Source organism: Photinus pyralis, unplaced genomic scaffold (assembly GCF_008802855.1).
Source record: "Photinus pyralis isolate 1611_PpyrPB1 unplaced genomic scaffold, Ppyr1.3 Ppyr1.4_LG5, whole genome shotgun sequence".
NCBI lineage: Eukaryota > Metazoa > Arthropoda > Insecta > Coleoptera > Lampyridae > Photinus > Photinus pyralis.
Genome location: NW_022170596.1, coordinates 39,122,463 through 39,147,623, shown reverse-complemented (window position 1 = coordinate 39,147,623; position 25,161 = coordinate 39,122,463). Strand labels below are relative to the sequence as shown.

Here is a 25,161-nt window from a genome sequence, read left to right as displayed (position 1 = left end):
CAAAATTTCAAGGAAGGGCAAGAGGGATATATCGCACTGAAAAGAATGGATAACAAAGTATATTATAATAGAAGAAATAAAAACTGCATTACTTTTTTATTTCCGATCTTCGTACCTGTCCAAATGATTGCCGTGTTTTCAGCCTACCTAATTTTTTTGAACGGTCTAGAAAAAGAAGAATATGTAAAAATGCGTTAAATAAAAAATGATAGGAAACACATCTTTGCAAAGGTAATTAATTTGTTTATACAGTGTTTTACAGTACTGTACTGTCAGTACTTTAATGTACCTTCTTTACACTCCTTCAACATGTTCAATTATTCATCTCATTGTTTGGCGGTCGACTGTTTAACTGAAATAAAAATAATAAACCTTCAGATACGAGCTGATTGTAATCGAAAGGTAAGTCAATGACATGGCGTTTAGAACTTACACGACCTGGAAGATATTCACACAACGTGCTCGCTGATGTAGAAGCTGCAGCTTCATAAAAATCCATATGTTATGTATAACGTAGAAATAAAGACTTATCCGACGGGGGAGGAGCACTTGAATATTACCAAAGAGTATTGTATACTCTTTGATATTACTGACCTTTTCTTAAATGAGAGATCATTTACTTCGACCTGAGGAGATTTTGTCTACACAAACCATTCTTGTGTATAATTTAGTCGCATTCACTTTCCTGTTACACACTTTCTCTGATATGGAGTATATCTTGGTAATTATTAAAAAAATTAAAGAAAGTATACCATTTCTTTCAAAATAAGGTGGACTTACGCAGACATGGATTTCGCTAGAAGAAAAGAGACAAATTAACTCATATAAACGAGAGAAACTCGTTCTCTTTTTCTAATTAGAGACTATGCGGTGCAGGATTCTGAACAGTTTTCAACCAGATCTAGAGTTTTTTGGGTTTTCTTTGGTTTTGATTATCCATAGGGCCAAAGGCGCGTCCAAAAATTACAGAATCTTGATGCACACTGATTTTAAAATGTTTTACATGTTGCTGTTGTCTACATTAAAACTGAAACATGCCGAACAAAAAGTGACTAATTTTTTGGGTTTTCGATTTATTTAGCTAAGATTCAACGAATGCCTTGTGGAAAACCAATGCGATAGTATCAAAAAATTAAATAATAATTGTCACCGTTAATCACAATCACAAACGTGCCAAGCCAAGTGCAAAGTTTAGTGCCCAATAAACAAAACAAGTCCAAAAATCCCCTGGTACCTATTCAGATTTCCTTAATTAATTTTCAAATTTGCATTCGTCATTTTACAGTAATAATATTTACACTAATTGCGCTAGTTATAAGTCATCATCGCTTTTGTCCGATAACAGTAATTTACGATTTATATTACGTAATGTGAGAAAACCCTGCTTTCTTTACGGTAATTGTAGAATTCCCAATAATTATCAAGTTTGATGATACAACGGTCTGCTTTTAAGTGATATCGATAGTAAACAACATTTAGTATGTGGTTTATATAGTCCTAACGTCCATGTCTTTTCAATAGACGTGCTCAGTGTTCGAAAGGTGCTGGTCGGGCTGTAAATTATTTATTGGTGCCGTAATTAATTTTTAAAGTGTATTATTTTATGTTTCTGTGATAGTTTTGTGATATAACAATGGCTGATTATATTCGTATTTTTGGAAAAGATGGTGAGTTTTTTATTTTTTTTTAATTTCGTCCAAGTTCAAACTAGAAACTGTATCGAAGCTAATGGTAAAGTTTTCATTTTTATTTTTTTGGAGATGCTCCGAGATACCATTAGCATATATGTAAATTAGTGGGCGCTTTTATGCATTGTTACATTACAGTCCACGCTTTGTCCAATTGTTAAAGACAGGAATTAGAAAAAGGAAGTTTGGTTATCAGCTTATACAATTTTTTTGGCATTAATATCAATGCGTATCTAATATACCAAGACGACGTAATCTCCGCTATTAGTTTAAGGTCAAGGTAATTTTTATCATACACCAATAAGTGTGCCAATTTTTTGAAGAATGCTTGTTTCGATCTTGATTTCTAAGAGAAACTGGACCATTGCCCTAAAAACGCGTTAACCCCTTATTCCAAGGACCCTCTGGTTCATCTGTTTCTTAAGACACTTTGTCCATTTCGATCCCATATTAAAAAGTCTACAAAATACTAAATGTTATTTCCATTTCAGTCGACACCGAAGCTAGCCTTTTGCTTCCGAAGAAAACATCGCCAATAAACCTGTACAGAAGACGATGGCTCATGCTGTTCTTATTCGTTCTAAGTTACATATTTACCAATATGCAATGGAATGAGTACTCCGTGATATCTGACATAGTAATGAAATATTACAATGTACCATCTGACACAGTAAATTGGACCAGCATGATCTCCATGTGCTTTTATTTACCGTTGGCGATACCCGGAAGCTACTTCTTAGAGAAATACGTAAGTGTTTCGTACTGTTAATGAGACGAAGTGTTAACAATTTAAGGCATTTACAGGGTCTTCGATCTGGAATTCTGATTGGCGCAGGATTCGGGTGTCTAGGATCGTGGATCAAGCTGTTTTCCATACAGCAGGATAAATTTTGGGTCGTTCTCGTAGGGCAAGGAGTTTCGGCAGTATCGGGCATATTTATAATACAGCTGCCTCCTATGTTGGCAGCCGTCTGGTTTGGCTCGGAGGAAGTATCGACCGCTTGCAGTATTGGAATATTTGGTGGACTGGTACGTATTTTTTTAATACTGTCACATCAAAAGATACATTCCATTTTGCGCCTGACACGTAGAATACTAATTTTAATTTGTTTCAGGTTGGTTTGGCCATTGGATTTTATTTACCATCAATTACGGTACCCAATGACCCTAGCAATATTGCAATTGCTAACAACCTACACACATTGTCACTGACTATAGCCCTACTAGGATCAGCACTGTTTCTTCTACAAGTATTATGTGAGTATACGCCCCCGGTACGAAAAGAACACATTATTAATGCTGTTTTCATTAGTTTTTGAAGATAAACCACCAACTCCACCATCAAACACGCAACTCAACAAAATTGAAATGCCCGAAGGATCGAAAAACTGCATCAAATCCTGTTTGGAATTATTGACCAATGTACCATTCCTATGTTTGGTATTGGTGTTTACGATTGACTTTGCGATACCCAATGCGTTCTTCGTTTGTTTGAATCAGTTGTTGGCGTTTTACTATCCAGTAAGTTAAAAAAAAAGTGTTTGCTTTTTGGGTTTACGGCTGATATTTTTGCAGAACGCATCGGTAGAAGCAGGACGTATTGGACCTATCATGATAATTTCGGGAATATTTGGGGCTGTCATAACCGGTACCCTACTCGACAAGTTTCATCGCTACAAGTAATAATTTACCCTTTCGTTTGTAACAAAGTTTAATGCATTTCTTCTAGGACGCAGTTTCTTTTAACGCAGACTTGTGCTGTAATGGCCATCATTATGTTTACCCACGCGTTAGGTGGGCCAATCTACGTCGTCTACTTCATGGCAGTATTACTGGGGTAAGTTTTGTAAACGTAGAAGCAAATATTGTATTGATAGAATATTTTTACAGAGTATTTTGGCTTACGACCCTGCCTATTTGTACGGAAGCCATTTTGGAGTTAACTTACCCCACATGTGAAGGGGTATCAATTGGATTTTCGTATGTTGTAGCGCATTTGGCATCACTTATCGCTACCTCTGGATATTCGTATCTCATTGACCATTATAACCCTTTTTGGGCTAATTATTTAATGGGATTCATGTTGTGCATTGCACTATTAGTTCTGATTACTGTGCGATTCGATTACCGAAGGTATGCTGTTAACTTCGGTTCGGTGAATATATGAACGCTACTAAATGGACGTCTCGTTTGGATTAAAACTAAGGCAGTACCTGCTTAACGAATGTTCTGGAAAATTGAGATGCCGAGCAAGAAATCGTCGGCATGGCTCCCGAGGCATGTTACTACTTATAAACTGGGAGGTGTAGAAATAGCTATAGTTGCGTTGCTATTAAATATTCAATTAATGAAGTCGATGGTTCTTTATGGATGGATTGTGACCGAAGTGATTTGATTAGTATAAATCGAACAACTAATTTCTATTTATGTTATTGGGACAAGCAGCACAAACTCATTGTTGAATTTCTTTAAGTAAATGACTTAAGAAACATTGCCTTTGATTTTTTTATTACCTAATGTTTTGGCTACTAAAGTGTAAAGTGACTTCCATCGATTACCGTTTATGGTGGATGTCGTTAACAAAATTTTCTGTTCCTTATTTTTCATATGGACAGTTTGCATATACAACTAAAATTTTGGTAGTTTCAGTGCAGGAATAAAGCGGGCTAAAGTTGTGTAAAATGTGTCAAAATGGGTTCACGTACCGATCTCACCTGGAAAATAAGAACCTTTGTGGCGGTTGAAGTAATAAAAAAAGATATACAATTGCAACTACAAACAGCAACGCTGCTCTAGTTTAGGTTTAGTGACATCTCAGTAGCTTTCACATCATTGAGTAATTCTGTTTTGATTGCTTCCGCGGTGACTTTTATGTCCGAATGTTCCATGGCCATTATCATCGGATCATAGCGTTCTGGCAAACCGTGCAGTATTAACGTTACCTACTCCCAACCAAAAATCCGAAATCGCCCAGTCAATGGCGGTCATCTTGTGTACCGTGTCCATAATTTTCCGTACATACTATTCGGTCGATTCGCAATCCATCAAGTGAATCAAATTAAATTGTCGATACAGAGCTATTCTCTGCCTCCGGTGTTTCCGCATCTCGAATTTGAACAAAAACTAATCGGTCGCAAAGTATTGTTAACTTTACTTCTGTTTTCCTCGCTTCTTTCTCCGCTTCAACTTCGTCGAAATAGATCTGTCGACTTTTCAATTTTTCAATATGAAAAATTTAGCTTGACGGCGATGACATTTTGACAACAATGAATTATGTACAAATTTAATGCAATATCTATTCAGAACCGGTGTCAAGTTGGCCGCCACTTTGGGATTTTTCAGAATATGTTTATTGCAATCGTTTGTTGGTCGTTTGTTGGTGTTTGTTAGTTACATTTTGACGTTTGTTGGTTGAACCGTTATTTAATTATTCAAATTTCAAAATTTGGGTGTAGAGCTAGCCACCCACTTTTTGAATTTTCAATTGTTTGTTGGTTGATCGTTATTGAATTATTCAAAATTCAAAAATTTAGCCGTATAGTTAGCCCCCCAAGTTGCAATATTTCATTTTTTTAGTTGTAATCGTTTGTTGGTCGTGTGTTGGTCGTTTGTTGGTCGTTTGTAGGTTTGTTGGTGTTTGTTGGGTATTCTTTACCGTTTGTTGGTTGATGGCATCTTCAGAATAAATTTTGTAAGTTTTGGGCGTGAAGTTAGCCCTCGACATTAAAATTTTTGAATTTTTTTATTTGCAATCGTTTCTTGGTCGTTTGTTGGTGTTTGGTGGATATCTACTTGCAGACTAGGAGGAGTCATAATCTATATGATTTCCCATTTTAATCCATATTGTTAGCGAGCTGATGGGCGTTGGGAGCTTTATGATGGCACAAATACAAATGTAAAAACTTGTTCATCGACCACCACTATTCGTCTCCACGCTGCAATTTGTACCAGAATCTGAATAAGACTTAAGTACTAAATTGTTACGTTACTCTTTCAAAGAATGATTATTCGGGGGTAAATAAACAAGAGCTTGTTTTTTGATCGGATACTTTTATTTTTACACGAAAGTTTTGGTACAACGGAAAAAACTAGAGATGAAAAGTGTGATAAAATCGCCCCAGCGATAATTATCTTATGCTTTCGATCGAGAATTTTTTCCAAGAGGCAACAAAAATTGAGTGTATTAAAAATAAAATTATCCTGATTTAAAACCAAGATCCAAGTGAATTTTAGAGAGATTAATAAACGAAGTAAATTTCACAACCACTCTAGGTACCTACTTTACGCATTCCTACACGCATTAATATCGCTGATAAAAAGCTACCTAGCGTTTAATCGCTGATAGAAAGCTACCTCACTTAAAAAATCATCTGATTGGTTAGAATTTGAAACCATCACCAATCTGATTCGTCGTATATTAATGGGGTGTATTAATCATTGTTAATGATTCAAAATGAGATTCTCAGGCTTTATCTATTGCGCTGGCCAGTGATAATGATCAAGAAAATGCGTGTTTGGGTCTATGTTTAAAGTAGTGTATACAAACTGTATTAGAAAATTCACGGATTGAATAAACAATAATTAAATAACGATCAACCAACAAACGTGAAAGTTTAGCTAACACACCAACAAACGATCAACAAACGATTGCAATAAGTATATTTTTAAAAATCAAAAAGTGGGGGGCCAATTATACGCCCACATTTTGAAATTTGAATAATTAAATAACCGTCAACCAACAAAGGTGAAAATGTAACTAACAAACACCAACAAACGACCAACAAACGATTGCAATAAAAATATTTTGAAAATTCCTTGACACCGGTCTGTTCAGAAAACTGTACTTGAAAATGACCATGCAGCCCATAGCAAAGTAATTAATTTCGTGTGATCTGAGGCTCAGGTCGAAAGCCATGGCACCATTTCACCAGTAAATTGTGTAAATTTCTAACGAATTGACTGTAGCGATTTAGTTGAAATTGTTCATAGTCGCCTTTATTTTATTTTAGTATGATATATAATAGCTATATATTGGATTGTGACGAATCGTCTCGATATAAAAGAAATGATTTTTATCGTCCTCTCTCTGTTCCCCCTACAGTGAATTATTAAAATCACTTATACATAGTACCTATCCAATCTCAAGAGTAGAGTGTCGAAATATAGGTACTCAAAAGTGAGAGTTTGAACGTATCTGCCATTAAAGCAAAAGATTGAAAGATCTTTAGGCGACAAAGTTAAAACTTCAAGTGTAAATATCTCAAAAGTTGTCAAAGAGGTTAACCATTAAATTGTATTCAGCATTTGTTCTCGAGTGGGTTGCGCTGACAACGTCTAAGTGTGTATTTTGATTAATTCTTTCGAGTTGGGATACACTTCATAAATTGAAGTGCTCATTTATTATCGCCACACAGAGTGCTGTATAGCATATATTCAGCATTCCCTAGCGTCTACAATTCTACTATAAATCTGCTACAGTATGTACACAGAAGCTGCCGAACTTATCTTCTCTCAACCGAAGCTTCATTATGAAACGTAATACGGCTTTTAGCAGCATATTTGAAGATTTTTTATGTTTTTATTTTGGGCGTTCAGGAGTTTGAAATTACCCAAGTAGGGGTGGAAAAGAATAACCATTGTACAGTAACACTGCATGTTGCAAAGAACGGGGGGTTGCTCAACGACGGAGGTTTATCTGGTAGGACCGTCTAGGGTCAGTCTGAATGTATAATACTGAGAGTTTGTTGAAAAAGGATGTGGAGAAATTTTAAAGCGATCATGAGACTTTGCCTTCTACTACGGATTTTGCGATTAGACTTTACATGAAGATCATCAGGAATCAGCACCTGGAAGCGTGTTGAGAAGACGCCGCATTTTTGCTAAGGGACTTTCAGGTTAGGACAGTCCAATTTTTCTCGGATCATCAGCTGTATTTAAATTTATTTTTAAAAAAAGGTAAAAATCACAGTATACCTACAGTCAACGTTCAGGAATAATTCTGCTAGTACATACCACAGAGCCACATCCCCACGACAGTTGACTAAATTGTGACCAGGCATATGCCAAAGTATCAAGTATCAATCTTATTTATCTTATTTATATTTATATATTTCTAGAGAATTATAAGAACCAGAAAGCTAAATACATGAAATATGCTTAGCAATAAAATGTCCTATTACCACCAAACCAGTATTACCAGTGGTACTATTTCCACTGGTAGCACTTGAGTTTCCGGATTCTTTTACTTTCATGGCTCTTGACTACATTCTAAATGAGGTTGGGCTTTCAGTATTTTATTGATAATGTACCACAAAAATAAATCACGCGTAAAATTCCAATTTATCTCTAATTAGTAGACCATTTTCGGTCACTACAATCCTGAACTTATTTACCTACTCCACCGAACAGGACTAATTTGTCTCCTTCCACTCTACCTACCTGTTCCTGTTGATCCACAACTGCGACATTTTTAGCATTATTTCAGGAAATATTTTTCTATTAAAACGACGACTCAGCCGTATGGTAAAAGGACAAAAAATCAAATAAAAAAGGATTGTTTCTATTGAATCAAATATTTATCAAAAGAATTTCTAAATTTTCTATTGTACCGAATTTGCACCTTTGGAAGAGAATCGTGGTAAAGCAATATTACAACTACAAGTTACAAGTGCGTAATGGAGTTGTGTAATACTTGCTTCAGCGTAACAGCCTAGTTACCTTTGAAATGATAGGAAATCCACTTCCTTTGATAATAATTTTATCTCGTATTAAATTGGACTTTTAAGAGAATATGAAACCGTAATGCTTGGTAAATGGAAATACATTGACAAAAAGGTGTAAATTAGTGTGAAATAATTACATGGAAACAGGGTGATGTAGACGTTGTAAATTTGTAAAAGTGACGTTTCTCAGTGACGAGATCCCATGTGGCGTTAATTTGTAATATAAAGGTAAACGATGGCTGACTATGATAGAATCTTTGGCAAAGAGGGTAAGTTGTAGATTTAGAAGAGTTTTGTGTATTATTATTCTTTTACCAGTAGCGTACTCACCTTTTTATATTTTCTTCACGTTTTAAGTTGAATATTCTTTTTTTTTTTCATATATAAATACTTGTACCCCGTTTCACCTCTATTCGAACATACTCAGAAGACTTATTAACAAGCTACCCATTGCGTTAATGGTTTTGGACTTTCTGTCCATCTGCCCGTTTGCGTACCATGATAACTCGCAAACGGTTTCGAATTTTCTAATTCTGATTTCATGACTATGGTCAACGAACTAATTTTTTTTGGACGAATCTTTTAAGGGCGAAAATTTTAGGAGGTCGAATGTTGCTAGAGCGAAATCATCTAGAGAATAGCCCCAGAGGACGAAGGTTACTCTTGAGTTGAGTACATGAGTTTTCTTAAGCGTAATTCTACGAGTCTTGGAGTAAAGAAAGCATCGTTTGGGCAGGGGTGAGTTTTCTTCGGCAGACATACTACTTTTGGGAGTGAACCCCCAGAATCAAAGGGTAGTTATCGTAGGGAAGAGTTTTCGGAGGCGCAGTCAACAGCGCAAATGCAAAATACTTCATTACCTTATTTAGTAATTACTTCGTGGTTCCAGATGGTGTTCCATTGAAAAAGACTAACGGAGAAAGCAGCTCCCCTTTCGTACTGTATAAAAAGCGATGGTTTATACTAGCAATGTTCGTTTTAACTTGTACGATGCTGAATATGCAATGGAACGAGTACTCAGTAATATCTGACATAATTTGAGCTATTATGATGTGTCGAACGTTGCTGTTAACTGGACTAGCATAATTTGTTTCATACTTTACATCCCTACCGCGATACCTGGTAGTGCACTCCTGCAAAAATATGTTAGTTTGTTGTGTAATTGAAATAATTATACCTACTGCTGATTGCAGGGGTTACGTGTTGGGACCTTAACCGCTACCGGTTTATCATGCGCAGCGGCTTGGATAAAGGTGTTTTCAGTGCATAAGGACAGATTCTGGGTTGTCCTATTGGGTCAAACTGTGCTTGCATTTTCATTTCTATGCATTTTGCAGTCACCGCCTGTAGTGGCAGCGGTATGGTTTGGTGCAGAAGAAATATCTACTGCCTGCAGTATTGGAGTGTTTGGCTCATTGGTAAGATATTTTCTTATTATATCATGTTACTTATATCTACTCTTGGAGTCCACGGTCAGTTGATTCCGTTAGCACTGAAATTGTTGAAATCACTGAAGACTTTGTTCATTGTTTTAGATTGGTGTGGCTGTTGGATACATCTTACCGTCAGTAATGGTAGTCAAGGATAATGACGAAGATGCAATTGCAAAAAACCTGTTCATTTTATCGCTAACGGTAGCTGCGTTAAACACGGCAATTTTCATTATTGAATTAATATGTAAGTAAGATATTAAGCTTCTTGGTGTCCTTATAGTAGAAATCAGAATGAAATTGAAAGGCTTTATTTTGTATTGCGCTTGAATATACGTACGTTTTGCTATGCCTAAAATAATCTTATTTATTGGTACAAACTGTTCTAAGTAGAGATTTTCCAGTTTTTGGCGATAAACCTCCATCACCACCATCTGGAAGCCAATCCCGTAGAATTGAAATTCCATTGGAATGGAAAACTTTAGCGGCATCGTACATGAACTTACTCAAGAATTCTACTTACCTAGGTCTAATGACGTTATTTGCCATAGATTATGGGGTGCAAAATTCCTATTTCGTCTGCCTCAACCAAATGCTTTTATTGTACTATCCGGTAAGCACAAAGTGGTTCCGAATTGGCCAATCAACAATTTTATCTGTAGGACGCTTCGGTTGAATCTGGACGTGTAGGAGCGCTTATCATTGTTTCTGGAATCATAAGTATAGCAGCGAACGGCGTCCTACTCGATAAGTTTCATCAATTCAAGTTGTATTTGTTACTTTCGCTGTAATCACCCTTATCGCTTGTTTAATTTCAGATCACATTTTCTAGTGCTACAGGTTCTAGGTGCGGTAGCAATGGTAGGGTTCACACATACGTTAGGACAACCAGTATACATAATATATCTATTATCAGTATTATTAGGGTGAGATTATTTGCCATTAACTGCATAAATATAGGCACCTTTCAGAATTTTATGGATGCCTACGGTTCCAACCTGCATTGAGGCGATGGTAGAATCAACTTATCCAGAATCTGAAGGATTAGTTATTGCAAATGCATACTTAGTTGGAAGTTTATCGTCGACAATTGGAATCTTTGCATTTTCAGCCCTAATAGAATATCTGTCCGCGTTATGGGCAAACTATGTAATGATTTTTTTGTACCTCTTCGGGCTGCTGGTTTTGATCTGTACGAATTTTCGGTATAATAGATACGAAATAAATTTTACTTGATAATACACTTTTCCTGCACTTTTAACTGGTGATGCTATTCCGAGGACAGATACTGTACTTATAAACGAGACAAGCAAGTGAAGCAGGAGTAGCTCAGCAATAAGCATGAATGTCAGTTGTATTCCACGGTTGATGGGAAAATCATCATTCAGGCCTTTTTTTCCTATTTATCTATTTGAGTGTCTTCAGTGCAGAAACGTAATGTCCGTTAGCATAGGGATGTTTTAACGGACAGTTTTCAGCTTTTAGATAGTTTTGGTCGTTTAGAAAGGCTATTTAAAAACATTAACCAAAGTCATGCTTTAGAAAGAGAAATATTTTGACGGATGCCACCTTATTCGCCGAAATTAGTTGTCAGCGAACTGACAAGACATTATTGTCAAATGGTAGGGATATGTCGGTTATTGGTGCTGTTGGAACGTTGATTGTTGCTTCATTCTTCTCGATTGGAGTATTTTGTGTCCTTATCGTCATGTATCCGCCATTCAGTATCAAATTAGTATCTAATAGTGGCATAGAAAAGAAGCAAGAGCCTCGATCGTTATGTGCGGTGTGCAATATGGTGCAACAAAGAAGACGAGAACTACTGCAATGTCATTGTTTATAGTCAGTATGGACGGACGAGGGCGTCAGAAGTTTAATGAATTGCAACTATAGCGTATAATTATAATTTTTTTGTGGCAATAAATAATTCAACAAATAAAACGTGGAGTTAATCGCACTAAAAAGTTTGGTGTTGGTCTTGCAAATCGAACGTGATTGTTTTAATTTTTGAACAAACATCGTAACTCTCGGTTTTTCTAACACAACCTCGAGATAACATCTAATACATTTTTCCCTTGTACAATAAATAACTATTGTTGACACTACCCATTTACTTGGAGCTTTGATTAATGTAATAATCGATCAAAAATTAGACAATTAGATTAGCCCGGCTATCCAAAGTCCAAAACAACTAGAGAATATATGCCGTACGTTGAGTAACTCAAATCATTAGGCCTTTAGGAAGAACTAATTCGACGCTATAAAAACCTCATGTAAAACCTGGGAAAAATTAGTACAAACGCAATAGTTATTTACATACCTAAAAGTCAGGAGAATGATATACTTATGACTGGCGATGAAATATTGAAGTGCGAGGCCCCTTTGGGATCGAGTACTTTAATTTCCGAGCCAGGTACCTAATGACATTTTACTGACGAGTTTTGTATTAAATTTTACCCGAAATCGTCTTTTAATACAAAATTTCAATTTTTATATATAAGTTATGAATGTTATGATTAATGTCAATCTGTCAGTGATGTCATTATAGACTTTAGCAATGTCACAGATGCGACCGGTAAAGTGACGGTGCGGGCGGTAAAGTGACAGGTGCGGCCAGTAAAGTGAAAAGCGGCAGGAAACGTAGCTGCTCTGCCCAGGGCTCTGCCTCTGTCATGGAAACTAAAATTTCCTGACAGAAAGTAGGCACGAAAATGGTTTCAGGACGATTTTGGGTAAAATCTTAAATGCATTCAGTGGATTAGAACTGTAAAATGGTATTTTTAAAAATATGCATAAGTGCATTTTATATAGGAAAACATGTATTAAGTATATGCTAGGCTATATTGTTGCCCACTTTTTTATTTATAATGTAAACAGTGAACCTCAGGGTGCCATGTTTCAATGAAAATGAGGGTAGGTACTTATGCTTATAACGACTAAACGAGTGGCTAGGGCATGTCGTAAAATATCCACAAATTTACGATCCATTTTAGCGTACAGAATAGAGCAAGTCGTTGTCGAACGATACTCGATAATGACGACAACGTATACAATCTACCCCAATTGTACCTTAGAAATGGGAGGGGAGCGAGCGATATAAAAAAATACCCACTTTAGGAATAATTACAGCTTTGAAAACCGCTACAAAACGTTCGCTTCTACAAAACGCATGTGGATTTAGAAGTAAGCAGTTTCCTTGCTGTGCTTCAAAGGACCCTGATCCTATCCATTTTAGCCAATCAAACTAAATTCAAAACAGCAGAAAAGTAACCATACACCATATATAAAGAAATTGTCGCTTACGCCTTTTTCTACGTTTATGTTATCCTTGAGAACAATGTTATAGATTTTTAATAGAGGCAAGAGTAGAGGTGAAATCATTATTCGGACTATACCAATAGCATTTGGATGAATCAGTCAGAAAATACCTATCCCGTTTTCCTCACAAATATTCAGTAGTAACCCCAGCGGAATGTGTAGGCGTGTTGCGAAGCATATAATTATAGTGGTGGAGTAATTTAATGGGTGTAATTATCTAACGGCGAATTATTATTCAACATGTTTCTTCAAATGTGCATCACATCTCACATGAAGGCCAGATGCGGTTTTACGCCGTATATTCTGTACAAAAAGTACGCACATATACTTTGGAGAAATCAAAAAACCTTATTTAACGATGTAATGTATAAATATTATAAAATAACAATTAACAATTATAAATTAATACTGAACAAATCATTTGGCAAACGGAAATGTCACCGAGGTACACTGCCTTTTTCTACGGCTCGCCTTCGCAAGTCATATTTCAACATACACATGAGCACAAACTCAACCATAAATATGGCCAACATGGTTAAGTTTGCGGAAAAGTCTCCACTAACGTTCAAAATATATGAGTAAAGATATGTAAACACTATTCCGAACACTTGAGTTGAGGTAGACAGTACTCCTGCCGTTATTGCTTCAGGCACTGGATATGCTAGTTCGGCCCCCAATTCTATTCCAGTCACTTGGATGCCTAACGTTGCAAATCTAAAGAACAAATGAAACTGTTTATGACGAAGTATGTGTTTGTTGTACAACTTACCCAAACATCGCACAGACTAAGTAGACGAACACTATCCCCTTGTGTATGGCGAGTGTGTAGCAGAACATCGATGCTACACCAAGAGCTGACAAAATCAGCGTGGTCTGCCTGAACCTGCCGTATTTGTCAAGAATTACACCGCAGATCATTGTTCCAACGGCACCTGATAGAACCATCGTTAGTCCTATCCAACCTGCGTCCTCGTGGGCATTCTGAAACAATGTCAGGTTTAGATTAAGCTGGAACGATCATGAGAGTAGCTTACCGGGTAGTGTTTCAAAACTACTTGGTTTAATAAGGTGGTGACAGCAACGAATAACCCAATCGCAATTCCGTACGCGATTATTAGGGTTACATTTGTCGTACTGTACAAGAGCGTCTTTACCGATTTGAAAAAAGGCACATCCTTCTCCATTTGCGACTGGGCAATGGATGGAGGCGAACATGGCGCTGCTTGGAAAACTGAAAGCACAACGTCACAAATACAAGAAGAGACCCATGAATTTTTACTTACAGACTAGCAACATGGTGAACACTAAGGTAGTTACGATTGCGAACGAAAAGTTCATTAGGTAAAAGGTTTCTGACACATTCGTTCCGTATTGTAGGAACAGCGGAGGTGCCAACAGTCCAATGGCGAGCCCAAACTAAAAAAAATCGATACGGTTGTAGACATTTGACATTTAAAAGGAACACTAATAGTACCTCCATTCCAGCAATTCCGACACTGTTCGCAGATGCCACTTCCTTGGAAGGGAACCATACCGCCGCCAATTTGGGTGGAATGGGAATGATTAGTACTTGTGCGAGTGCTATGACTGTTTGTCCTAATAGTACTACGTAATAGCGTTCCGGTGAGACTGCTCCCACCTTGATCCATGATCCTATGCAAGTCAGGCCCATTCCGATGAGTGCCGTTACTCGTAGACCCTACGGAAAGTAATATCGTTAGATGGCTAGAATAATCACGAATCCAAAATGGTTGTATTGATTTAATCTTTGTTTTAAATGATACGTACAAGATAAGTTTTAAATGATACGTACAAGAACCTTGGGTTTACAAGGGACGAGTAAGAGGCTTAAGTCAGGTTGAGGGCTCACTTTATTATAAGAGGGACAGTCAACTGAGTACCAGGACTTGCATATATGTCGACAGACGCATCGAGTCTTATTTAATGGCTGATTTCTGTTTTAGGGATCTTGTGGCTCTAAGACTTCAGCTGAAAGATGGAAAGGGACGGAGCAGGCAATTAGTAGTCTGCTCAGCGTATCTACCATATGACTCGGAAGAAGCTCCACCTCCCAGGGAGCTAGCTGAGTTGATAGAGCACTGTCGGAGTGAAAGGCTCCCTCTTGTGGTTGGCTGTGATGCAAATGCACATCACGTTGTGTGGGGCAGCACGGACACGAACTCGAGGGGCGAACACGTTCTGGAGTACTTGCAGACAACTGATTTGAATGTTTTAAATCAGGGAGCAACCCCCACCTTCGTTACGTCGCGGAGGCAGGAGGTCATTGATCTAACGTTGGGCTCTTTCTCTATAGCTCACATGATCTCAAACTGGAGAGTGTCTGATGAACCGTCTCTTTCGGATCACAGGCACATTCTTTTCCAACTAAACCTGTCATTCAATGGTGGGCCCTGTAGGTTTCGGAATCCCCGATCCACCAACTGGGACTGCTATGTTGAAAAACTGACAGAACGGTTGGATAAACCACCTTTGCTCTGCCGGAAAGCAGGGCAGGTGGAAGAGGCGATGATAAGCGACGCTATAACGGCGTCGTTTGAAGACAGCTGCAAGCTGCGAACTGTTCGGGGAATGAAGAGAACACCTTGGTGGAACTCGGACCTTGAAAAAGTTCGTAAAGAGGTTCGAAGGCTCTTTAACAGGGCCATGCGTACTAAGTTACCTGCGGACTGGGAGGATCACAAACTCGCACAGCGCAGGTATAAAGACCACATTCGACGGTCTAAACGGGGATCGTGGAGGACTTTCTGTGGCAACATGGAAGGGCTTCCCGAAGTTCAAAAACTTCGTAAGATCCTTTTGAAAGATCCAGGGCAAAAAGTGGGGACGCTGAGGCTTCCATGCGGCAGATTTACATCTAACGCGGGTGAGGCCCTCACATGTCTCCTGGAAACACACTTTCCAGGCTCTGGAGACTATGTAACTTCGGAACCGCCAGAAGGTGCTACCCGGGTCGGTGCAAGGCCGATCGACTGGAGAGTAGCTGCCGGGGTTGTTACCGAGGGATCCCTGAGATGGGCTATCAATACGTTTAGCCCATTTAAGAGCGCAGGACCTGATGGGATATTTCCGGCTCTTTTGCAAAAGGGCCTGGAACCATTACTTCTGCACTTGTTGCACCTCTTTAGGGCCTCTGTGGCTTTGGGGTACATCCCCATAAGCTGGAGAAGGGTCAGAGTTGTGTATTTACCTAAGCCGGGTCGTACTAAGTACGACACAGCAAAGGATTATAGGCCCATCAGTCTATCATCGTTTCTTTTAAAAGCGGTAGAAAAACTGGTGGATGCATACATAAGAAACGGGGCGCTGGTCCTTAGACCACTACACCCGTTTCAACACGCTTACAGAGCTGGCATGTCCACGGAGACGGCTCTTCACAGTCTCGTGTGTAGACTGGAGAGGGGAATGTCTGCTGGAGGGGTAGCTCTGGGAGCCTTTTTGGACATCGAAGGTGCGTTTAACACCACGTTCGATTCCATTAGTGAGGCTGCTGAAAGCTTTGGCATTGACGGGTCAATCGTAAGATGGATCCGGGCCATGCTTGGAGGCAGGGTCATCATAACCTCGATCGGAACTACGGAGATGAGCTCATCGGTCACTAGAGGATGTCCGCAGGGTGGAGTACTGTCTCCACTACTGTGGTGCCTGGTGATAGACGGGCTCCTTCGTACACTAAACGAGGATGGAGCGTATACACAGGGATACGCAGACGACCTCGCAATTGTCATTGTGGGGAAGTTTCCGAGCACCGTAAAAGAGCTCATGCAGAGGACTCTTGGACAGGTGGATAGATGGTGCAGTAGCCACGGTCTCTCTGTCAACCCGGAAAAGACCGAAATTGTTCCATTTACGAGGAGACGGAATGTGGACCTTGATGGTCTCATCCTTCGAGGACGCCAATTGTGTCTGACCAGGTCAGTTAAATATTTGGGGGTCACTATAGACTCCCGTCTGTCCTGGAAAGGGCACATTGAGCGAATTAGCAAGAAGGCCACTGCATGTCTATGGGCATGCAGGAGAGCTTTCGGCTGCACATGGGGATTAAATCCTCGACTAGTATATTGGCTTTACACTTCGGTGATAAGGCCGATAATATTGTACGGCGCACTTGTATGGTGGCCTGCAACGCGCAGGGTAACATACAAGAAGCAGCTGAGTAAGGTACAGCGACTCGCTTGTTTGGGAATCACTGGAGCCATGAAAACCACGCCAACGTTGGCTGTGGAGGCTCTTCTGGGACTTGAACCTCTACACTTATCGGTAGAGGCCGAGGCCCGGAGGGCTTCCATAAGACTAAATGATTGGGGTGAGTGGAAGGATAGAGGCAGTCTCGGACACGGGCGGATCTGGGAGGAAACTCTTAGGTCCGACCCCTTCCTCGCAAGAAGGGACGTGATTCGAGCTACCCTACTTGAACCGAAGAGGTATAAAGTCATTCTCCCGAACAGGGAGCAGTGGCTGAACCCAGATCGTCCGTTCCTCAAACCTGAGGGGCTCGTGTGGTTTACCGATGGGTCCCTAACGGAAAAGGGAACGGGCATGGGTATACACGGTGACCGGCCGAGAGTAGGCATCAGCCTCTCCCTTGGCCAGCACAGTACTGTGTTTCAGGCAGAGGTGCTAGCCATCACGACCTGTGCGCAAGAAAACCTCCGTAGAGGTTATCGTAACCAGCATATATACATATGTAGTGATAGTCAGGCGGCGTTAAAGGCTCTGTCAGCTGACAGGGTCCGCTCGAATACGATGCTTGACTGTAGGCGAACCCTAGATAGATTAGGTGAGTCTAATAGGGTAAGCTTGATATGGGTGCCGGGGCACTCTGGAATAGGGGGCAACGAAAGGGCGGACGAGTTGGCTCGCGAAGGCAGTAGTGGGGTCCTTGTCGGGCCTGAGCCCACCCTTGGAATTGCTCCCTCAGTTGTCAGGGTCAGGATTAAGAACTGGGCGACCAGTCAATTCCAGGCTCAATGGCAACAGGCAGCTGGACTCAGACAGTCCAAGACCTTTTTAACAGGGCCTCTTGGCAAATCTGAGTCTTCTAAGCTTCTAAACCTAAACAGAAGTCAGATTAGGAAGATCGTCGGTGTCTTCACGGGACACTGGATGATCAACTATCACCTGCACAATATTGGGCTTGTGGAAGACCCTGCGTGCAGGTTTTGTGGTGAGGTAGAGGAAACTACCGAGCATGTAGTCTGTTACTGTGACTCTGATCAGGGACAGACATAAACTGGTGACAGTTACTTGGAACCGAGGGAGGTGAGGAAACTAAGGCTAAATAGGGTCTTATCCTTCATTGAACGGACAGTTACTACCGAGCATGGAACGCGAGGGAGGGTGAGGAAACTAAGGCTAAATAGGGTCTTATCCTTCATTGAAGGGAACGGGCTCTAAGCTTTGGTTGTTTAGAGAGGGGGTTAGCACAATGGGCCGTTGATGAGCCTAAGTGCTGCCTGTAAAGGCTCCCCTGATAGAATAGAATAGAATAGAAATGATACGTAAACCGCACATTTTGCTAATAGAAATTTTTTATAGGTAGGTGTTTTTTTACAAAAACCATGAGTCAGTATTGAATGACCTGTTTTTTTATGCAGATTTTTTATGCTTTTTTATACTTTTTTTTAAAATAATACGCGTTATCATTTAATTACAAGGTGGACTATTTCACACGGCTTCTAGCATTGTAAACTGGTTTGCTTATGATATTGTGAGTATTATGTTACATATGTTTAGTAATCTATATCATAGGACATTATAAATCACGATATTTTTATGAAACTTGTCTAAAATATGGAAATAGCTGGTACAAGTAGAGTGCTTTGACTGGTCCGTAAACAATTGGCAACTACATGCCATATTTAGATTCTACCCCAAATATGTTACATTGCTTTCCCCCGAATTATATGTAAAGATATGCCTTCTTTATATTCCCTCCTCCAAAATAAAAACCACAAATGAGAAGCAATAATATACATGGTAATTGGCAAAACATTATTGATGGAGTCAATTTTTTGCAAGTCAAAACAGAATGAAATATTAGAATCTCTCACAGAGAAGCCCTCAAATAAACATCGCTCATCAATGTCATGCAAGGACATCACCATCTACCTAAGGCGTATGCGAAAATTTAAAAAAATTTTCAACCGCAATGATGTAAACAAATGTTGGGAACCTTGGTTGGGCCATTCATCCCCAAATTTTAGTCTCTGCCCCCGAAGTAGTGATCACATTTTCATCTTCAATCATACGTCCGCTAGATGAAATAGCCACCACTCTTTCGCCCATAGATTCATACTTTAAAATCCGTTTAATTAGTGTAAAGTAAATTTTAATTACTGATATTCATCGGGTTCATTACATAACATAACCGCTTTTTTAGGTAAACAACTATAAGAACGAGTTCAATGTCAACTCCACATCTTAATTCTATAAAGTTACACCGCAAGCTCTTTGGTCACTTATTACAAAATTTTCCATTGAAGCAGAAATAGGTGAATAAGTTCCACCCCATTTGAGCCATTTTGTTAACTGAACTATATATATATATATATATATCGAAAATTAACGAAGAAGATGAGAAAATCTTCCGAAATAGCGGTACTTTAGAGAAACCGCGCTCAAGAAATCTTTTATTATCATCAATGAGCAACGGGGCTACTATTTTTATCACCCGCACGTTAATGAGGGTCGGTCTGTCTGTCGGTCCGTCTGTACTCTCATTTCCGGCTAAACGGCTGAATCACGTGGAACCAAATTTGGTACACACATTCTTAAAACGTAAAAAGTCAGAATCGTGCGTGCGCATATGTGCGGGTGGTATCAATTTTTTTTTATTTTTGGAAGGAAAACGCCATCGACTGCGAACCTGATTGATTTAAGCGCTAATGAAACATATTTGGGATTTTCTCTATATTGGTTATCGGTTGCGACTTTAATAATAGTCATTATCAGGTTATTGACTGAATTTTACACAATAAACTTCGATTTGAAAAAGGTAAGTTTGAATCTTGTGAAATAACGAAATTGAAAGAAGTAAGCTCATCACAAGATGGCTTTCCAAAAACAAGTGTGGCGAGAATATAATTAAAAAGCAATGTGGTGTGATTTCTACTTCTGCATATTTGTCAAAAAAAGTAAGAAAACTATAAGTAATTGACCATACAAACTGTTTAAGTTGTCGAAAACTGAACAATAGCGGATTTTGATAACATGGTTCATGTCCCAAAACAAGTGTAGGTATCTATGTCCCAAAAACAGCATTTGCAAAATTTTAAGAATTAGAAGCCTAATTTTCCAACTTTCCACATGAAGCTATAGTCTCTTCTCTGGATTGTCGAATTATTCAAGTAGTAGTTGCGCATTATTTTGGATTTATCTACCTAAACGATTCAAAAACACAAAAGCAACCATGGGAAGTAGTGATCTAGTGAATCGCTAGAATCCGTGGAAAATGTGCTATTTGATCAAAATACAACCGATTATGTTTATAAAAAGACAAAACTATAACAGACACGACTACTGCACTATACTGTTAAACTTAATCATCAATAACATTTTCTTTTAGATTTAGTCACTTATCTATCTGCACTAGCTATCAAAATGCCCATGCTTGCAGACATCCGGAAGGAGCTGTTCTTCTAGATCGCATTAGTTTGTTGCTGCACATTCGGATATTATTATCTAAGTGATAACATATGGCATTTGGATGATGCTTCGCCATTCTTTCTTACCATTCCACCACTATAATTAGTGCTTTTAAAATTCAATTAGATTGGTACAAGTGCGATTCATTTTTGGTTGAGTTGCAAGGTGAATTGAGGCGATGGAATTTAGAAACCCCATCTTTGGGCGACTCAATCCAGAGCAATAAAAGCAAAAGCACTACTATCTTTACATCAAATTGTCAAACAAGCTCTCTATAAGGCAATTCATTCCTTTGATTATTTAACGACTTAAATTTTTACTGAACTGGAAGCATCAGCGGTAGGCTCTTCTGGTAAAACGTAAAAGCAAATGTAATGAAATTGTAAAAAATAAAACTTTGTTTATAGCCGTCCTTATGGCAGCTTCACAGTTTACTTGTACAGTTAAAAATAATTAAAATATTGAACGTTTGTCCTGCTTGATATAAATTTACTGGTCCCTCGTGGAAGACGCAGTTGAACAAAACCACAAATTAATCGTTTAAAATAGCCGGAGGTATAGGAAAAATTGTACCAAATTAACGATATAAATATACGAAAGGATTAATTATAACACACATGCAGTTACCCAAAATGAGTTAAACATTAACGTAATTAAGCCAAACTGATACAAATAAAACAATTATTCCGTTTATTTCCTTAGAACGTTTGCCAGAAGCAATCAGGTAAGAAACCTTTCTTTTACTGCATGAGCCTGTTAAATGCGCACGTAAATTTCACTTTTCCTTATGTTCCGTTTTCACAGACGAGGTACTTCGTACTACTTTACAAAACTCACCCTATTATTGTAATTAGTTCAGTAATTATTATATAACTGATTATTTGACGGTTTTGAAACAAAAAACTGGTCATATGCAAAAATGTTTACTAATTATCTGCTTAGTGGAAATTTAGGCTCGGTCCTAAGAAACTGACTCACGTGTTTTTGTTTATCAATGTCTATTTAGAAGAGAAACAAAAATAGAACGCAACCTGCCCAAGCAAACTTTTAGAATGTACACTAAATGCAAATATGCAGGTCATATATTCGCGGTCAACCTTTCGTATATTAAAAGAGCGCGTTGCTTAATTTTAATCGGCGAGCGGCAATGAAATGGTAAATTGTATTATACATTTACGTAAGATCAGCCAATGTCAGAAGTGATAACTTACCCCCTTTTCCAAGAGATAGGTTGCTGGGAATCCAAAAAGTATGTACATTAATAGATAGACGGTGGCCGTCCAATTGACTTCTGTCTGTGTCACCCCGTAATATTCCCCAACAACGTCCGCAATAATGGCAAACTGCATAATATGCATTAGACTGCATATGCTAACCATGAAGAAGATCAGGAGCATAATCCATCGCGCTCTGTACACCTGCAGTTTTGGCGAAAATTGCCCGATGTCTTTAGGGATATCTGAAATAAATATGTCCTTAGTGAATTTATCAAAATTAGTAGTAAATAATATTTACCTATTTGTAAAGGCACCTGCTGGTAGCAAGACATTTTAGATGAAAGTGAACTCATGGCGCTATGATTCAATACTAACGCGGGTATAGTGATAGCGAACTTTTTGAAACTAGTTCCCAATCATTAAAAATAATACCATGTTTTATAACCGACGAGAAGATTTACGAAGTTATAATACAGTTTGGCATTGAACACGATCAAAGGATGGTATGTATTTAGAAAAGTACAAAGACCCGTCTCCTTAATGAGTTCATCACGTTATACTCATCAGACCCCTTCTGCGGCCGGATTATATAGACACAAGGTATATCTGGGAATACCCTACGTTACGGCAGCACCTACGGAGTCGGAGTTAACGAACGAACGTAAAACAGGTAAACCCAGTCGCGTCCGTTGAAGAAGATTTCCTTTCTATCTTTTTGCTTCACGATACAGCGCGTCTCGCGTCTGAATATTTTCGGTGATTTTTTTATTGTTAAAATTCCTAATTCATTTGCTAGAAGGTTGCGATGACTAAGTAATGACAGGTCGGTTAACAACTTTTTGGTCTTCACCACCAGGAATTGCCCAAACCACGTTCGTGAGAGCAATTTAGGGTGGAATATCCTCTATGGTCTACGTAAAAGATAATATTGAAGCATTATTAAAAGCCAACTCATTATTATAAAGTACAATGTGCCACGGGTCCGTAAAGTTGTAGTGTAGTAAGAAATTATTTTTGTGCCACTTTATGCTGTATGCTGTAGTGTCAATGTTGTAATTTTCAAAACTTTTATGCTAATTATGGCTGACAATTTGAAATTTTGTACGTCGATCGGTATACCTATAGTTCAATATTTTCGAACGCCATTAATTAATAGGTTCTTTGAACCAGAGAATAAAGTTGTTCGCATTTATGAGTTATGAACATGTATGGAAATTAATATATAACTTCTTTTTATTAAATCCGGATTTAGATACTTACTGCCAGTGTAGCGGGACGTGACGATAAATCTGGTGAGGCACACTATATGACTATGAGTTTACAGAATACTCCCCAAAGGTGGCGGTGGTGGATATGGAGGGGGGGGGGGAGATTACATTGTGGGTCACCTCAACCAAGACAAATTAACAAACCCCCAAGGATTATACTTCATAAAAAAAGGTTTGGGTACGTATATCAGCTGTGTGTAAGTCAATTCTTGTTAGTGTTGTGTAAAGATCCAAATGATGACACTGTTTTGAACTGATGATGGCCTCTAAGATCCCGGGGGTCACCCTCTGTGATTTTTTGTGGGAATACATCAAAGATAAAGATATACCACCATTACCAGAAATTATACAATACATGACATTTAGCAACGGTGTACCTACCATCGAAACTATCGATCGAGACGACACCCTTATAGGAAGAGCTTGATTACAGATTTGACAATAAATAGCTATTTATTTATCAAGCGTGTGATAAAGACCTTTATCCACGGGACACACGAGTCAAATACAAAATTTTATCCAGAATCTGATGTTTTCAGAAAGTAAGGTTTTCGTGGAGTAATAAAAGTATCCTCCACTAGTGGATAATATGTAATTTTGCCACCTAGAATTGAACGTAAACTTCCTTTATATTTCCTTTATTTTATTATTTTTGCAAGCTGTAAGAGAATAGAATGATTTTATAAAAAGAAAACTTTCCCAAGTTGATATTAGTAGGTAATACAAAGTCATTCTTTGTTAGATAGCAAGTGTACACTGTGTTCAAGCTTCAAGATAAGGATGCCTACTATGGGGATACGAAGATACGACGATGGTCAAATTAGAGAAAAGTTAAAGTACACATTTTCTTGTATAAAAATTTTCTGTTTTATATTTTTTGGTATTCAATATCTTCATATGCAAGAAATAAATATTAATTTGGATTATTGGTGCTTTTCACTTATCCGTGTTTGGTCCAGTCCCGTGGAGCACGGAAAATCGGGGTTCTACTGCAATATCAGCAAAAAATTAAAAGCCAAATCGGCAAATTTCGGCATATGTGGCATTTTCTAGCATATCTTCGGAGTAATCGGAATTTTCTTGTTTTCTATAAGCAGGATAATAACTGTTTAATTGCGCAACTTTTCCCTAATTTGACTATCGTCGTATCATCTATGGTTTCGGAGATCCCCATGAGATACATCATTATCTGGGACATAGTGTATATAAAAAATGGTGGTAGAGGAATCCAATTCGAAATCAAAATTTATTGCATTGTGATATTTGATACAACAATGAAGAAATCGTTAACATTTGTAATTATTCCTACGTTCAGATCATGCGCCTTAATATAAATCCTCACTCTAATATTCACTGGAACTTTAAATAATAATATCTTCGGTCTATAGGTACATTGTGAGACCAGTTTTTAGCTAAGCGGCCAATATCTTGAAATAATCATTGCCCCAAGCTCTAAAATTCACAATAGAATACTGTGTTCAGTCATTTGTGACAGACGCAGACTCTTCACAAGCATTCGTTTTCTGACTTTTTCAAAACTTTCAGCGGTCACTCAAAAATTCCTTAAACTTTTAAGATTCATAAAGAGGAGCACTTATTTATCTTGAACGGTTTAATAGATATGATTTTTGAATGGATCCTTGCATCTCCAAATTTGTATAGAAAAATTGACATATGGCTGTAAAGCAAAGTTCAAGGTTCTGTTTCAACTGCAACTTTAAAAACTTCTAACGAACGCGTGTCATGAATCTCTTATGTTGTACACATCGATTGTCACCTGCCTCCACTAGCTTTTTTCGGTATGTGCTCTACAGTTTTCCCTTTTTAAAAAGGTATATAATTTTCCAAATTGT

General features: G+C 38.4%; 3 protein-coding genes across 3 annotated transcripts; 2 read left to right on the top strand and 1 right to left on the bottom strand.

Annotated features, from left to right (window-relative positions):
• Positions 1-1,474: 1,474 nt before the first annotated feature.
• Positions 1,475-4,173, top strand: LOC116172033 (feline leukemia virus subgroup C receptor-related protein 2-like). The gene is made up of 8 exons (XM_031489126.1): positions 1,475-1,667; positions 2,180-2,436; positions 2,493-2,717; positions 2,804-2,945; positions 3,001-3,209; positions 3,264-3,367; positions 3,418-3,525; positions 3,579-4,173. The coding sequence occupies exons 1-8, from the start codon at positions 1,634-1,636 to the stop codon at positions 3,853-3,855; spliced, it is 1,356 nt and encodes a 451-aa protein (XP_031344986.1). The 5' UTR covers positions 1,475-1,633; the 3' UTR covers positions 3,856-4,173.
• Positions 4,174-8,478: 4,305 nt separating this feature from the next.
• On the top strand, positions 8,479-11,683 carry LOC116170738 (feline leukemia virus subgroup C receptor-related protein 2-like). The gene is made up of 8 exons (XM_031487244.1): positions 8,479-8,679; positions 9,604-9,828; positions 9,946-10,087; positions 10,245-10,453; positions 10,503-10,606; positions 10,659-10,766; positions 10,812-11,045; positions 11,383-11,683. Exons 1-8 carry the CDS (start codon positions 8,656-8,658, stop codon positions 11,681-11,683), a joined length of 1,347 nt encoding a protein of 448 aa, XP_031343104.1. The 5' UTR covers positions 8,479-8,655.
• Positions 11,684-13,509: 1,826 nt separating this feature from the next.
• Positions 13,510-24,994, bottom strand: LOC116170964 (uncharacterized MFS-type transporter C09D4.1-like). Its single transcript, XM_031487554.1, has 7 exons — positions 22,339-24,994; positions 22,035-22,282; positions 14,633-14,857; positions 14,442-14,574; positions 14,193-14,389; positions 13,928-14,139; positions 13,510-13,872 (listed from the first exon to the last, which is right to left on the bottom strand). Exons 1-7 carry the CDS (start codon positions 22,391-22,393, stop codon positions 13,596-13,598), a joined length of 1,347 nt encoding a protein of 448 aa, XP_031343414.1. The 5' UTR covers positions 22,394-24,994; the 3' UTR covers positions 13,510-13,595.
• Between the last annotated feature and the right edge of the window lie 167 nt (positions 24,995-25,161).

Bases quoted from the DNA above. Each gene is read 5' to 3' on its own strand.
- LOC116170964 (XM_031487554.1), bottom strand. From the start codon at position 22,393: ATGAGTTCACTTTCATCTAAAATGTCTTGCTACCAGCAGGTGCCTTTA. The intron at 22,283-22,338 runs GTAAATATTATT...TATTTATTTCAG, and splicing joins GCAGGTGCCTTTACAAATAG to ATATCCCTAAAGACATCGGG. The intron at 14,575-14,632 runs GTACTATTAGTG...GATTTTTTTTAG, and splicing joins TCGGAATTGCTGGAATGGAG to TTTGGGCTCGCCATTGGACT.
- LOC116172033 (XM_031489126.1), top strand. From the start codon at position 1,634: ATGGCTGATTATATTCGTATTTTTGGAAAAGATG. The intron at 2,718-2,803 runs GTACGTATTTTT...AATTTGTTTCAG, and splicing joins TTGGAATATTTGGTGGACTG to GTTGGTTTGGCCATTGGATT. The intron at 3,210-3,263 runs GTAAGTTAAAAA...ATATTTTTGCAG, and splicing joins TGTTGGCGTTTTACTATCCA to AACGCATCGGTAGAAGCAGG.
- LOC116170738 (XM_031487244.1), top strand. From the start codon at position 8,656: ATGATAGAATCTTTGGCAAAGAGG. The intron at 10,088-10,244 runs GTAAGTAAGATA...GAGATTTTCCAG, and splicing joins TTTCATTATTGAATTAATAT to TTTTTGGCGATAAACCTCCA. The intron at 10,767-10,811 runs GTGAGATTATTT...GGCACCTTTCAG, and splicing joins CTATTATCAGTATTATTAGG to AATTTTATGGATGCCTACGG.